Raw genomic sequence first — 15,546 nt, forward strand, 5'->3', positions numbered from 1 at the left:
TGGTTTTAAAGAAGCAAACTCCTGTAATGTGCTAGGCAGGTATTAAGCACCAACAGGCCCCCAGGAGAGTAGTGAACTAGTATCTACTGGACACTTGCTACGCATCAAACGCTAATCTCGAGGCAGTTTTGCGATTCAATTCGTACGAGAACCCTGACGGAGAATCATCCTCATTTATTCCTTCAGCCAATATTCATTGAGTGTCTACTAGATGTCAGGAGCTGTTTGAGGTCCTGGGATACGGTGCTTACGATTTATATTTTTTGAAAATCACTGTTTCATTAAAAAGTGATTTTCAACAGCTCCCTCGAGTTCCAGATCAGCTCTAAACTGTACCACACCACCTTATTTCACCCTAAAACTATTTCAAAAATCTCCACTATTTTCCCTATTTTGTTTGTAGTTTAAAATATGTAAATCTTAAATCCATCTAGAGTTTTTTTTGTGCCTAGTGCAAATGAGAAAACCAAATTTTTTATCCCAAATGAATTTGACATGATAATTGACAGTCACAACATGAGATGAAGATCTGTGCTTGAAAAGGTGCATTATTTCTAAAAGCACATACTGAGAATTAAATACTGTCATGTTAACCTGAGAGAGCGCCAGAAGCACATATATCTACAGCTAAAGCAGGGTCTTTTTCTGGGACAGTTTCCTTCTGTACTCGTCCTCATACAGACCAGCTAAATAAAAGTGCTATTGTGACAGCAAGAATGATTAGAAAGAATACTTTTTTCAGTAATTAACAAAAGTCAGATATTCTGAAAGTAAAATGATTGGTTAGTTAATATCTTAAAGTGATACTTTCCTTCTCATAAATGTCTATGTGCCAGACGTAAATGACTCGTGAAAGCACTTTATAGAGGTGGCCCCCTTTTCTGGCATGTATTCCCCGGTTTATAGAAAATGGCTGATCAACAGGTTAGAGAGAGACTAGGGTAGAACCTCTGTGAGGGGAGGAGGAAGTCTTGTCATTACCTTGCTCCACACGCCCACAGCCACAGAGTGAAAGTTCTATAATTTTTTCCTGTTTTTGCCTGACCAATAAAAAAGCACTTTGGAAACCGGGTACTAGTGATCCAGAACAGAGTTATTACGAATTCTGGATGAAAAAGTTCTAGAGATCTGTTGCTCAACAAGACGCATACAGTCAACACTGCTGCACTGTACACTTGAAAATGGTTAAGATCGTAAATTTTATGTTCTACGTTTTTTACCAAAATTAAATAAGAAGAGTAAATAAATAAATTCTGCATTGTAGTTTCTGTTTTTAATCGATCAACAAATATGTGAGTACCTATTATGTACCAGATATCTTGCTGCTGTGTAGGCTACTAGGAAATATAATTGGTGGTTTCAGTTCTTAAGGAACTAACAAGCAGTCAAGTTGGAGGAAAAAGTTACGTACGTATACATGAAACTGAACCCCTCGGGCAATGTAACGATACCAAATGAGAAGAGACACAGAGTCTCATAGGAGTTTAGAAAAAGCAGGAATCTGGCTACAGTGATAGAAATATTGGCCAGGTACTTGAATGGTTTTCAAAGCACTTTGATATATATTTTTCAAATTGACCCTTTTGCTAGATCTAGACGGCATTATCTGCATTTAACAGATGAGGAAACAAAGGCTGAGGGCTTGTGATTTTTCCAGGTTCACACGGCAGAACTGGGAACTAGACTCAATGCCTTCCAGCTTTCACTCCTGGTGGGATTTTCAAAATTGGCACTGAGGATTTGCTGCCAAGAGAGTTTTGAGGGTTAGAGCAGAATCCAATGTGCTAGGGATACTGTAGTTATGCATTTGCTAAAAAGGCAATTATTCTCTCCTCTCTGTTATCCTGCCAAAGAGCATCACATAACTTTTAGTACAAAATTTTATACATATATATATATATATATATATATATATATATATATATATGTATAGCTACTTAACGGATACAGAAACTCAAATTATACTGCAATAGAACGAGGACTAGCATATAAGCATTCAAATTCACCCTTATATACACATAGCCATTTAGCCAACTGCAGTCCTATGAAAGACACTCCTTACTCATCATATCAGACATCATTTTTTACAGTCATAATACATCTGGTACAGCTGAGATAGGTCTGATCTGACCCAGGTGTGACAGAGAGGAAAACTAACACAGATAGAATAAAGTCAGTGGATTAGAATTTAAAAGCAGTTATCAGGGCTAAGACCATATGAGTTACACACATTTTTTAAACTACATCCTGCTAGTTCAGTAGATTGACTCCTACCCAGAAAGTGCAGGAGCATTAAGTCTGTTCATACAATAACCCTATCTGATTGCCCAGGGTCAAGCTACTGTTTATCTTTGCCAGACAGAGCCCATATCCTGAACAGGGGACTCAAAATCTGCATTTTTCACCAATTACTTCAAGGTAGTACAGGTTCTGACGTCGTTTCTACCACAATCACCTAAACAATAAGAAAAATACCTTTTTTTTTTTAAGTATTGGGTGAAAGTAAATGCACAGCAGTGATCAAGAGCTTTGCTTTTATTTTCCTTCTCATGAGAGCGCAAACATTTTGCAAAAGAAGGGCAGTCCTGCCCTCTACTGCTGGATGTTGAAATGTTAGCAATACACTTCTATACTCCCACTAGCTATGCGGAATAGATTAAGACAATCTATTACATTGTTTTAGATTATCCCTTTAGGAGTTGTTTAAAAGAAATGTGTTCTTGGCAAACACATTGAATTTGTTTCCTTCATTATTTCTTCATCTTTCTTCATCTCGTACCAAAGCATAAGACTTTAGGACAAGACCCCACAATAAAGGATGTTACAACTTGGGGGGAAAAAAGCTTAAGACATTGCTCTAGAAGTAGGAGGCTGTATTTGTGAGGCATTAAGGGAGAAACAGGGCAACGAGAGGAAATTTTCTTCTGACTTTAAGTCTGTGCTCTTCTTGATCTTCTGTCACTTGGAGTGTCTTCATTAGCTTTCTGCTAAGGCGATTCATTTCTGTCCTTGTGGTTCTTTGACTGGAGACAACAGTCACCTGGAGATATTGAGAGAGTAGTGGAATAGTGTTTCTAAAACACTTTCTGCTTTTAAGAAAAAGACAGTATAGAAGTACAAAGGGCTATTATTAACACTGTTACATTTTAATTAATTATTAAATCTGTTGTTACTTTTAAATTACTTTGAGATTTTACAGATCTCTACAAAGACTTCTTGGAGAACTCTAAATATTTAAAAAATTGTGGTCTCTGCTTTCTTTTCCATTTTTAAAAACTTTCAGAGTATACACTTGCAAGAGGCCAGAGCAGACAGACTTCAAAGAGAGCTAGCCTAACCATTACCTACAGCGATGCAGGGACTAGAGTGCAATCTCTATGACAATAATAGTGATTTCTACAACTGTGTTAAAGGTGTGTGTGTATCAACACTAAGAAAAAATCTTTTTGTCCCAATTTACAGATAAGAATACTAAAACTCAGACACATTAATTTACCCAAAGTTTCAAAACTAGTAAGAGGAAAAACTAGAATTCGACAGCAGGTGCAAATTCTCTGCATTGTTCTTCTATGCAGCTCATCATTCAGTGGGCAAACTAAGCAAATCTCAAAGGCAAGTGCTTGTAAACATCTATGATGATGATGATGATGATGATGATGACAGCTAACACAGTGAGTACTTACTAGTGTCCAGTACAATTCAAAGTGTTTTACATTTGATCATTTAATCCTCACAGCTACCCCATGAGGTAGAACTATTATTATCCCCATGTTACAAATGAGGAAACTGGGGCACACAGAGGAAATCTAGTTCCAGAGGCTATGAATTAACCATTATGCTATACTGCCTGTTAAGTAAAGCACAAAATCTATATAGCTCCACAATTTCTGAATGGTGCCCTGGAACTTAATTACATTCAACAAGTAGATAAAACCATCAATAGTTGTCATCCTGTTGATATCTATTATACAAAGTTCTCAGTACCTTTAAAAAAAGAGTTCTTTTGGGGCCAGTCCCATGGCCGAGTGGTTAATTTCACATGCTTCTCGTCAGCGGCCCAGGGTTTCGCCAGTTCAGATCCTGGGTGTGGACATGGCAGCGCTTGTCAGGCCATGCTGAGGTGGCATCCCACATGTCACAACTAGAAGGACCCACAACTAAAAATACACAACTATCTACTGGGGGGCTTTGGGAAGAAAAAGCGAAAATTAAAAATATCTTTAAAAGAAGCTGCAACCTTTAAAAAAAAAAGGTTCTTTTGATGGCCTGGGGTTCACAGGTTTGAATCCCGGGAGCGGACCTATACACCACTCGTGAAAGCCATGCTGTGGCAGCATCCCACATAAAATAGAGGAAGACTGGCACAGATGTTAGCTCAGCGACAATCTTCCTCAAGTAAAAAGAGGAAGATTGGCAACAGGTCTTAGCTCAGGGCCAATCTTCCTCACACACACACACACACACACACACATACACACATGAAGTTATGCTCATTTGGGTGGCCAGTTCAGGAACTAACATCAGACCCTGTCTACTCCAGGCCTCATTGGACAAGCCCTTCTATGAGATAGGAAGCAGCAAGAGACCCTACTTGGTCCAATCCATGTGTGCGGGTGGGAAGAGGAGTCACACACAAGGAAAAGAGGAGAGAAGCAAGAGAAGAGAAGCAAGGGGAGAGGGTTCCTCCAAGGCACACTAGGAAACAAGCCAGTTAATTTGAGGGGCGAAGTTGCAAGTGATCACTTTGTTAGCAACAGTAAACTCAATATGGTGGGACCACCACCACCGCAGGAGTTCCACACTTATCTTATCGCCTACTATTCAGCTACACGGTGACTCTTGAACAGATCTCCTCTTACTGCTTTGGTTTTTAAAGAAACATTTGTTCAGCCCACAACTCAGCTTCTAAATAATATCCTACTCTTAGTGACAGCATCCACCCAAATATAAACATTCCAAAGCACTTTGTGCTCGAGTGCAAAGTGTGAAAAACTCCTCCCTCCCCTGACTTGTTCCTAAATTTAGACCTTCTGGGTATCAGGGGCAAGATCGAGTACAGTAAGCAGGTGTGCACTTGCTTAGAGGTCCATGCAGTGCCCGCTGCTGCCCTGGCCTGGCCTGCCTCTTATGCTGTGGGGCAGCGCTGCCCAGCCCTGAGGCTTCAGATTTCTAAGAGTATTTTCTAATGGAATTCACCCCAGGTCAAGCTGTGGCTTTGTGGTTCTCAGTTCCTTTCTTCCAATTCTTTTGAAAGAACGAGAAAAAAAACAAAAAGGCAGAAGGAAGATGGTAGGGAGGACACGAACAGACATTCATAGCAAAGCCAGGAGGCAGCGAGAACGCCAGCCTCTTTCTTTAGACTCTTACTGCCCTTTCCCTGGACACTCACTTTACCTGGCTGCCTACTTGTCTGGGCAATGTTGGCCTCTCAAGAGTCTTTTGCTTGAATTACCATTCAGCAAGGGGGCAGTGTTGCGCCAATTCTGTCAAAGTGTTAAAATTAGCGATGGCCTGGGAAGCATTTTGTTTATTTCAAGACTGGCATTTTCCTTAGAGGGGCAGCCTGCAGGGCTCAAGAAAGAAGGCAACTGAACTGAAAGCAATCTCCACGAACCTGATATTCCTGAGCAAACAAGTTTGAGACTTGGATCCCACATAATATGCTGTCCTCCTCCTCCCCATGCACAAGACCCGTTTGCCCCTTTCTAAAATTTAGAACAAGTATTACAGAGACACAAAGAAAAACCACATAGGGCACTTTCTTTGCCCCGTCAGCCTTGGTTATGGAGATGCTTAGGTTGTCAATAAATATTTATTTGGACTTAGCTAAACGTGTAGTTAACCTAGGATTGTTTTTCTCCCGGGGGAATGACGTAAGGAGTGACCATGATATTGCTGGCCAAAGCTGTGGAGATCATACTTTGAAGTCAAATTCTGGGAAGGCTGGGTTATAGAAACACTCCTCTGCCTCTGCTTTTGGAAGCACTCAGAGTTCATGGTCACTTCAGCTTCAGTACTGAACCTGCAATTCTGAGAAGAAAGCGTTGTTAATGAAACACCGGGCAGTTTACTTTAAAACCAGAGGCAAAGTTTCTGAAAAGAAGTGGATGATACAAATGTTGGCAAGTGTTGCATAAAGTTCTTTTGGCATATGTTTATTATTTTGAATGGAAAATTCACTTTAAGGTTTGTGGTATTATGCAGTGAATAAAGGCTGAGGTATTGTTTTCTTCTGAAACACCAAGAGAATTGACTCCGCCTTCCACCATTTATTGAATACTTACTAAGCGAAAGAAACTGAGGGAGACTTAAACAGGGTAAAATCTTTAGCCAAAAGAAGCTTGCCCTCTACAAGGGGTGTGGCAGATGTGCAATGGTAACAATAGCTAACATGCAGGCAGTGCTTACTGCATGCAACTTAACACTTTATACATATTAAGTCACATAATCCCCACAACAACCCGGAGGAAAATAGTATTATCTCCAGTTTACAGAGCAGGAAGAGAGAGGCTGGTTAACTTGCCTAAACCTGCCCAAGTCAGTAAGTGGCAGAGCCAGAATCTATACCTAGGTAGTCTGGCTCCACAGCTGGGTTCTTAACTAGAATATTTTCTAAAACGGAAGTACTGCCAAGATACAGAAGCACAGGAAAGAGACAGATTTTGACCTGAGTGAAGGTTAAGGAAATGACTTTTTGGAGGAGGCATTTGCTGTGGGTCTTAGAGGTCACCCGGAGGAGAGGGGGCTGCGGAGGAAGGAAGGAATGAATAATCAGGGGAAAGGAACAGCCTGACTAAAACAAGAGGCAGTTCAGGTACCAGCCGGTTGATGACAGCCAGATCTGGTTGAGTGCATGCGTGGGAGGAAAGCTGGAGAGGGCAACGGCGCCCAGATCCTGACGGTCCCTGAGGACCAGGCCTTCTCTGTAAGGAAAAGGGAGCAAGAATCTCCAACTCTAAGAGCGGCAGAAAGGAGTTCCCGGTCACTCTTTCACTTTTATTAGGATGTTCCTTGTCTGAGACCAAGGCAGGCGGCTCACCCACATTTCCCTTAGGGGCAAAGAGACAGCCGAGAGGGTCAAGGTCGCCCGCGCGGGCTCCGGGGCTGCAGGTTCTGGCCCAGGACTAGCGTCCCGAGGGTTTGGCTGCCAGGCCGGGCCAGGAACGTGCGCGCTGCTGGGCCTGGCAGCGAGAGCACCAGGTCCGCGGTTACCGGAAGACCAGTCCTCCGGAATTCCCGCCGGCCACCTCCCCCCGTCCCGTGGCCCTCGAAGGCCGCGGAGACCACCTACAGGACACACCGACCGCTGGGATCTTCCCCTCAGCACCGGGAGACCCAAGGAATAACGGCCTCAGCGATAGGAGCACGCACTGCCAATCAACCCTAGCCCGCGTCCCCATCTCAGCCGGCGTACCTTGCATTGGTTGCATCCGGCCTCTGATAAGATTCTCTTCTTGGATTGGCTAATACTGTCTCCTCCCTCCTGTCCTTTCTGTGTCAGAAGCTCGCGATTGGTGAACTGCGTTGCCAAGTTCCGGACGCAGCCCGACCATTGGAGGCCGTGGGCCCGCCCTCGCCGGCTATGTGAAGGTGAGCGTCTCCTCCGGCCGTGGTGGCTGGACTGGACTGAACGGCTCCAGGCGCTTGTTGAAAGCTCTCGGCCGATTCGTGCTCTCTCGCCATGACGTCTCCTTCAATCTTTGTGGAGGTTCCGCAAGCCCAGCCGGTCCTTGTCTTTAAGCTCACTGCTGACTTCCGGGAGGATCCGGACCCCCGCAAGGTCAACCTGGGAGTAGGAGGTAACGATGCAGTGCCCCGGAGGGTGAGCAGCCTGAGGAGTGGAGCGGACCTAACCTGGGCTGTGGGGGGACTGTGGGAGAGGCCGAGGCCCAGCTTAGCGCTGGCTGGAGAAGGGAGCCCCGGAGAGGAGTCAAGATCCACAAGGCTTAGTTCAACCTGCTCATTTTTCGAATGGTCTTATGGAGTCTCTGGAAAAGGGAGATGTGTCCAAGGTCGCACAGAACAGGTGTAGCAGCCAGGTCAGAAACTCAGCTGCTCCGATTCCGTATTCTGCGTTCTTTATACTACGTCCTTTCGCCTCTTAAGAAATGGGGTAGCCAGAGATTGTAAGGAAAGGGAGGAAAATAGGAAGCCTGATAGGCTTGGAGTCTTGGTCGCTGAGAAATGGTTAAAGGAGAACTCTTATCTTTTGGGAGCTCTGGTTTGGGTCGGTAAATATTTGGGTAGCTACCGGAGATCAGTCAGGTTCTTTACCAAGCCTTGTGGGGCAAGACTGGGGCTTGGTTTTGGCCTCAAAGAATTTGAAATCAGCAGGTGTTAAGTTATGTAATAGAGATCTGAAACCCTTGTGAGATAGGTTAATGCTGCCTGGGGGGGATCTTGGAAGAATGTTTTAGCTCTCAAGGATATGGTAGGAATGGGTAGAGATGGTGGAAAGGAATGGAAAGAGTGTAGACAGAACGTCACTTTCCACACGTTTTGTCTTCTTTTCTTGTTTTTTTATTTCTTGGACTTCAGACAGCTCAGATCATGGGTCCCAGTGTCCCCTCCTGCCGAGTAAAAAATTTGGACTGGAGTGCCTCTGAAATTGCTTTAATCTTCTCTGATGACTTTGTTATTTCTGTCACCATCATTTGGGTGTTTGAAGTCCCACAGACACTCGACAATGTACAAAGACCAGCCAGGGAGAAGAAAATGAGTAGGATGATGTTCTAAGCCAGGGAACAGACTTGCAGTAAATGGACTAGAAATTTTGGAAAGAGAAAATTGAACTGTTTGTAGCAGAGGGTGGCGAGAAGGAGGTTTAGAGTCAGGCTTCCCACAGTGACTGTGTCTGTGCATAGCACCTGTTAAAAAAAATCTTCACCAAGGAGAATGGGAGAGGGGTAAGAAAAAAGCCATTAAAAAGTATGGTTTGTTGGAACTGGCTAATGGATACATGGGCATCCATTATATTATTCTTGCAACTTTTGTATATATTTGAAATTTACCCTAATAAAGCATTTAAAAAGAAGTTAGTACTATATAGTTTCACCCATGGAAGGAAAGGAGGCAGCAGAGTGGGAGAAATATTGAAAGACTGCCTTGCATTGGCTTGGAATGGGCACCATTCAAGCTCTTAATTTAAATCCAGTCCAAAATCTCCAAGTATTTCTTTAGGGCCAGATATATAGTGATGCTGATCCAAATGCATCTTTTTAAAATCTCAGATTTTATTGGCTCAGATTTTATTACCTTTAAATTGTCTTTCAGGGTTTTTGTGAGGATTAAATACATGTAAAGTGCTTAGAATAGTGTCTGGTACATAAGGAGGGGTTAGGTGAGTATTAGCTGTTACTATTGTTTTGGCATTTCTTTGGGTAGTTCTTCTAAAAGATGTTGAATAAAAATTTTCAGCTCAAGAACTGCAAAATGAGATAATTTCTGACATTGGTTCAGAAATAAACTGCTCATGCAGAGAAAAAAACGTGCTGCCAGCCCAGGCCAGAAGTGATTGGCTCGAAAGCATAGCCTGCAGCTCAGATGGTCACCTCAACTGTGACAGTGCCTTTGTCATGTTGTCCAGGAACCCAGGAACTCTGTCTCCTTACTATGAGCAAATGATTTATGCATTTAATCTCATTTGATACTTTCCATTACTTGGGAGGGTTGTTTATTATTGTAACTGTTTTAGAGATAAGGGAGCTGAAGGCCAGGTTGATGAAGGAGTTTGCCCCAGGTCATGTGGCCATAGGTGTAGAGCTGGGACTCCAGGCCAGGTCTCTCAGGCTTCTGCGGCTCTGCCCCCTTCTCTATTTTGGGTACCTTCAGGTGTTCTGGAGGTAGCTGGTGCACTGGAGTGGGAAGAGCCAGGAGATCTGGGCACAGGCCCAGCCCTGAAGTCCAGCAGTGTGACCTTGGGAGGGTTACTTAACATCCGGGGACTCAGTCTGTTAAATGAGGAGCCAGGACTGAATGACTTCTCTCTAAAATTCGACTCTTAAGATTCACTAGCATATTACATGACTATGGTATGGGATAATAATGTTACTGGCCTCATCAGTTGACTGAGGTTTAAATGAATAATTGTATGAAATGTGACATATAAATGAAAAGTGTTATATAAATGTTGTTTTTGATGATCACTGTGACCCGACTTTTATGTGGATGGGTGGTGCTCAGAAAGGGTATAATTCGAATAGAATAAGAGGTTTCTTTCCAGCTTTTGTGTGTCCTAACTCTTTTAATGCACGTCCCAAAGTATATCCTTTGTAAAGGAAACGTAATTTATCACTTGACTTTGGGGTAGATACTCTTTTTTTTCCTGAGTTAAGATAAAGCGCACTGGAGGTTATCCAGCTCAAGTTCTAGTGATGATGGACAGGTTTAGAATAAACTGCAACTATAATCTCATTAGCTAGTTCCTACTTGCAGATCTTTTCCCTAGGGATTTTCTTCTTGCTGTGACTATTTCTGTAATTTCCTTACAGTTAAACAGAGCAGAGCGTCACATTTTCCACTGTTAAGAATGACTCTCTGAGTTAATTATTTTAGTGCTTCTCAGAGTTTCAGGCAAGTGGCTTTAAAGGCAGGGGAGCCATGGGTCCAGCCTGATGCAGCCTGAAGCAACACATTTCTTCACAGTCCAGTCCATTTATCGTGTAAACTTAGCTTTCTTTTGTTCCAGGTAGACTGCGCTTACTTTAATCTTTGTTGTTTTTAATGTGGGTTCCTAGCATCTTCAAGTAAAATTGTTGGAGAAAGGTGCCGTATCAGGTATTTCTGAGTACCCCCTGGCCCTCTCCCCGGGACCCTAGTTGGAGGAGGGCTTAGAGGCATCTGTGCCTGGGCTCTTGCGTGGGGATGGGTGAGGGAAGTGGAGATCTTAGGAGGAGGATGAAGGTGATGGTTTGATCGTTTAATTCTCTATGTTCTTCCTTTCTTTTCTTCTGGAAAGCTAGACTGTTGCACTCACCTGAAACCTGTGTGACTCTAAAAAGGCTTGTATCCAGGGAGAGGGGGAGTAGAGCTGGGGAGCATGCTGATATAAAGGACCTTTAAATCTCTCGGGCCTGCTTGCTTTGGGCTTTCCCTAGACATCTCTGGCTCTTAAAAAAAAAAGCACATGGATCCATGAACTTAATAGTATGACAGCCTAGCTCTTACAGTCCCTGTGATCTTGGGCAGCTTGCTCAACTTTTCTGGCCTCAGTTTCCAGATCCCTAAAGTAGGGATCACAGTATCTATTTTGTGAGTCGTTATAAGAATTAAATGAGTAAAGAATGAAAAGAGTAAAAAAAAATGTAAAGTATTTAGCACAGTGTCTTGTATGTTCTAAGTATTCAGCAAATCCTTGTTATTACTATGGCTTTAGCTACCATAGTCGATGTCTATAATTATGAAATCTTTCTTTCCATCCTGGATTTCTACCCTGAATGCCAGACCCATACTTGCTACAGTCTGCCGGACACATCCTACAACCACCTCAAATTCAACCTGTTGAAAACACAACTCATCTTTTCCACCTTCTCTTCAATCTAATTTTTTCTTCCTCTTATGTTCTATATCATGGTTGACCCCCCACCACCAGTCAATGTCTAGACTAGAGAGAGACCTTGGAGTCATTAGTGACCCTTGCCTCGTTTCCATGTCTGTTTATTTGGTCATTAGGTTCTGTCTTTCCTACCTTATAAGTCTACTCTGAATATCTCCTCTTTTCTTTATCCCTGCTGCCACTGCCTTACTTCGAGACCTCATTATTTCCCTTCTGGATTATTGCAATAGCCTCCTGACTTCGGTATCTGTCTCTGTCCTCCTCTCCAGTTTATTTTCCATGATGTCACTTGAATGATCCTGTTAAAATGTATAGCTGGCCATGTCACTCTCTTGCTTAAATGCTCTCAGTGGTTTCCGCATTGAAACGAAATTCCTTAGAGGAGACTCCGAGGTTCTTTGAGCCACTCCCCACTGTTCCTCCATGGAGCCTCCATCTGAGCCATTCTAATGCAGGTCCTCAAAGGCCTCATGGCTCCAAGCCTCTGGGAACTTGCACAGGTGTTCCCTCTGGAACGCTGTTCTTTCCTTGTCTATCTTTTAAACTCTTATTCATCTTTCAGGCTTCATTCTCTGTAAAATCTTCCCTGACCCCTCTCAGGAGAATTCGGGGCTCTGTGCTCTCTGTTTCCTGGAGGGCAGGCAGTATTTTATTTTTTCTCATCCATCTCTGCGTAGCTACTTCTAGCCAGTGCCCGGTTTATGGTAGATTCGGTAAGTCCTTGTTAAATGAATGAGTGAATGAAAAAACGAATGAGAAACTGATGGGTCCAACAAACAGAATAAAAGTCCCCCCAGGAGACTGGGAATAGTGGTTGTTGATAATGCTTGACCTCATTGCTCTAATCACACAGAAGTAATCTTTTACTGAAAAGTTCTACTTCAGTTAGACGAGGCATTAGGAATAAATCTGGAGCTGAAGCTGGAGGAAACTGGGCAGTGAAGAAGGAAGAGGAGGTGTAAGTTGGCCAGTTTCTCTTTTGTCACATACAGACACAGTGCCTCGCTGCCGCCAGTCGTATTACAGGATTTTTTAGAGTTGTACAGAGTACACATTGCTGGTAAGAACAGTGGTACTGTGGCATTTTCTTTATCTTTCATATTTTATTTATTTATAATTCATGAGTTACAAATGACATGTTTGTAAATATATACAGCATAATTATATAATATATATATAACATCCAAATGCAGACCTGAAGTGTAATAGAACTGGTTTTTCTATGAACACCCACACTCTTGTGCATCTAAATAGTATCCTCTCTGTGTAGTGTCATCCACATATACCGCAATTGCTCAAAGATTTCTGGAAGCCGTCTTTTGGAATAGCTTTCAAAGCATGTTAAACTCACACAAGAGAGCATCTCTTTATAATTGTTCTCCATTAATATTATCCAGTTTATTCACGTACCTACTGTGCTGAACATGATGCAAGTACTGTTTCCAAAAATTAAATTTACTTTTAAAGGATGAAGGTTTGGCACCATTGAGGATATTCCAAATAACGAGATGTTGCCTCTAGAAACAATTCCAAAGGAAGCATTCCAAGAACACTTTGAACAGTGGCAGCATTGTGACCTTAGATAGGGTGATCTGCGTCAGGGACAGCTCTTACTTGGAAGTAATTATTTTGGAATCTCTTTGAAAAACCAGACTGAGTTCCACCTGATAAAGTAGACATTTTGACCTTGTTGAGAGGGAGTTAGTTTGGTGGGCCGGGGGCGTCATGTGAGCGGTGTGACAGTAGTATGAGTAGATCCATCTGCCAGGAGACTGTTGGTTGGTTAGTGGCTGCGTTAGTCTGGATCTCTGTCCGAATTTTTATTACCAGCTTGATGTGCTTATCAGATTTGCAGATGACACCTTCCTGGAGGATAGAGTTAGTTGATAGAAGGCAGATACAAAATCCAAATGATCTTAGAAAGTCTTATTTGTTGTATAACTTTTGACCTTGTAATTTTACATCTAGAAATTTATCTTAAGGAAACACTCATGAATATGTGTAAAGATATAAGAACATTCATCACAATGTTTATAATAGCAAATAATCAACACAAATAGTTAATAAATTATACATAGGAAGGAATATTGTCTGGCCACTAAAATTGTGCTATAAATGGCTCATATATATGAAAAATATATATGCCCAATTGCATTCATAGTAAGAGAAATGCAAACTAAAATTACCCTGAGATACCATTTGTACCCTCATTTGGACAAAAATTCTCTCCGTGGGTGAGGCTTTGGGGAAGCAGACCCTCTTATACATTGATGGTGGGAATGGAAACTGACAAAATCCCTAAGGAGGCCAATTTGACTATATCTGTCAAAAGTGCAAATACACATACTTCTTAGCCCACTCTTCCATCTTCATCCCTGCATCTTATAGATGTATTTTGCATACTTGTAAGATGATGGATGTACAAGGTTGTCCACTGAAGTAATGTTTTGTAATAGCCAAAGATTGGAAACAACTCAAATGTCCAAATTATGCTACATTCATCAGTCATGCAGCTGTGAAAAAGAACAAAGACACTCCATATACACAGATATAAAAAGATCTTCAAGTGGAAAAAGCAAGGAACAAAACAGTGTATAGTATGCTGTTACCTTTTGTGTAAATGGGAGGACATAAGCTGTATTTGCTTGTGTATGTGTAGGGAAATTCTGGAAGGATATAAAAAGAAATTGAGCAGTTGTTATTTACAGAGGGAGAGGATTTGCAACTAGGTAGATGGAGGATAAGAATGGGCTGGGGACATGTGAATGTGTCATCTATTAGAAGACTAGTTAATGACAATAAAAGATATTCATAATATATATTTAATAAGTGGAAAAAGGCCTGTTGAAAATTCTATAGACAATATGATGCATATTTTGTAAAAGAATATACTCATGTAAGATAAAGCTTAGAAGATTGCACATCAAAATTTTCATAGTCCTTATTTCTGAGTGCTGGGATTGCATGTTAATCATGTTTATTTACTTCCTGGACTGTTCTAAATTTTCTACAGTCAACATGTATTGTTTAGTAAACAATATTGACCGCCCTTAAAGGTGATTTTTTTTTTTAAAGCTTTTGTTTTTCCTTCTTCTCCCCAAAGCCCCACAGTATATAGTGGTATATTTTAGTTGTGGGTCCTTCTAGTTGTGGCATGTGGGATGCCACCTCAGCATGGCTCGACGAGCAGTGCTAGGTCTGTGCCCAGGATCCGAACTGGTGAAACCCTGGGCTGCCCAAGCAGAGTGTGTGAACCCAACTACTGGGCCACGGGGCTGGCCCCTAAAGGTGATTTTTTTAAAAAAAGTCAGAGATTAATGTTGGGCAGGAATCAACAAGGTAAAACTTAATCAGAATTATTCTAAAATTTTCAGTTTCAAAATAACTTGCAAAAGTACAGGCTTGTTGGGGCCAGCCCAGTGGTGCAGTGGTTAAGTTCGCACATTCTGCTTTGGCGGCCCGGGGTTCGCTGGTTCGGATCCTGGGTACTGACATGGCACCGCTTGACATGCCATGCTGTGGTAGGCGCCCCACATAAAGTAGAGGAAGATGGGCACAGATGTTAGCTCAGGGCCAGGCTTCCTCAGCAAAAAAGAGGAGGACTGGCAGTAGTTAGCTCAGGGCTAATCTTCCTCAAAAAAAGAAAAAAAGTATAGGCTTGTTGGACTTAAACATTCCAGTGGAGAGGCAAATGACCCCTGTCGGGAATCCTACTCAGAGGGCTTGTTGGCTTGCATGCATGCCAAAGCAGCTGCCCTCTAAAGCTATAATCCCCAAATAATCATACGGTAGGACAGAAAAAAAAATCAGTGGTAGGATAACTCAGTGGACTAAAAATACTTTTATTCTAGAAGAAATGCCTAGAAATTTGCTGTAAGCCAGATTAAATATTATGAAAAAGGTAAAGGTAGGTCAATAGAAGTGTGAAGCAGGTGAAGTGAAGAGTCCAAATGGTAAACACTGGCTGATGTCAGCGCACAGAGAGAGGACAA

General features: G+C 42.2%; 1 protein-coding gene and 1 long non-coding RNA gene across 6 annotated transcripts in view; one reads left to right on the forward strand and one right to left on the reverse strand.

Annotated features, from left to right (window-relative positions):
* Positions 1–2,520: 2,520 nt before the first annotated feature.
* On the reverse strand, positions 2,521–7,477 carry LOC139073784 (uncharacterized). Of its 3 annotated transcripts, none has more exons than XR_011522782.1 (4): positions 7,415–7,477; positions 5,921–6,030; positions 3,985–4,080; positions 2,521–3,040 (listed from the first exon to the last, which is right to left on the reverse strand). It is a non-coding gene; the product is annotated as an uncharacterized lncRNA (long non-coding RNA). The 3 variants fall into 3 exon arrangements; XR_011522784.1 differs by having other exon boundaries at positions 5,844–6,030; XR_011522783.1 differs by lacking the exon at positions 7,415–7,477 and adding an exon at positions 7,292–7,401.
* The window catches only part of GOT1 (glutamic-oxaloacetic transaminase 1), a 31,937-nt gene continuing 22,309 nt past the window's right edge, over positions 5,919–15,546 (forward strand). The window contains exons 1-2 of one of the 3 annotated variants that reach the window (XM_070559551.1): positions 5,919–6,122; positions 7,505–7,799. In XM_070559551.1, the coding sequence (XP_070415652.1) occupies positions 7,682–7,799 (118 nt within the window). In that variant the 5' untranslated portion in view covers positions 5,919–6,122; positions 7,505–7,681. Of the gene's footprint in view, positions 6,123–7,504; positions 8,040–15,546 lie in introns of those variants that run through there. The other 2 variants (XM_070559553.1, XM_070559548.1) reach the window with 2 other exon arrangements.

Source organism: Equus przewalskii, chromosome 1, assembly GCF_037783145.1.
Source record: "Equus przewalskii isolate Varuska chromosome 1, EquPr2, whole genome shotgun sequence".
Classification (NCBI taxonomy): Eukaryota; Metazoa; Chordata; class Mammalia; order Perissodactyla; family Equidae; genus Equus; species Equus przewalskii.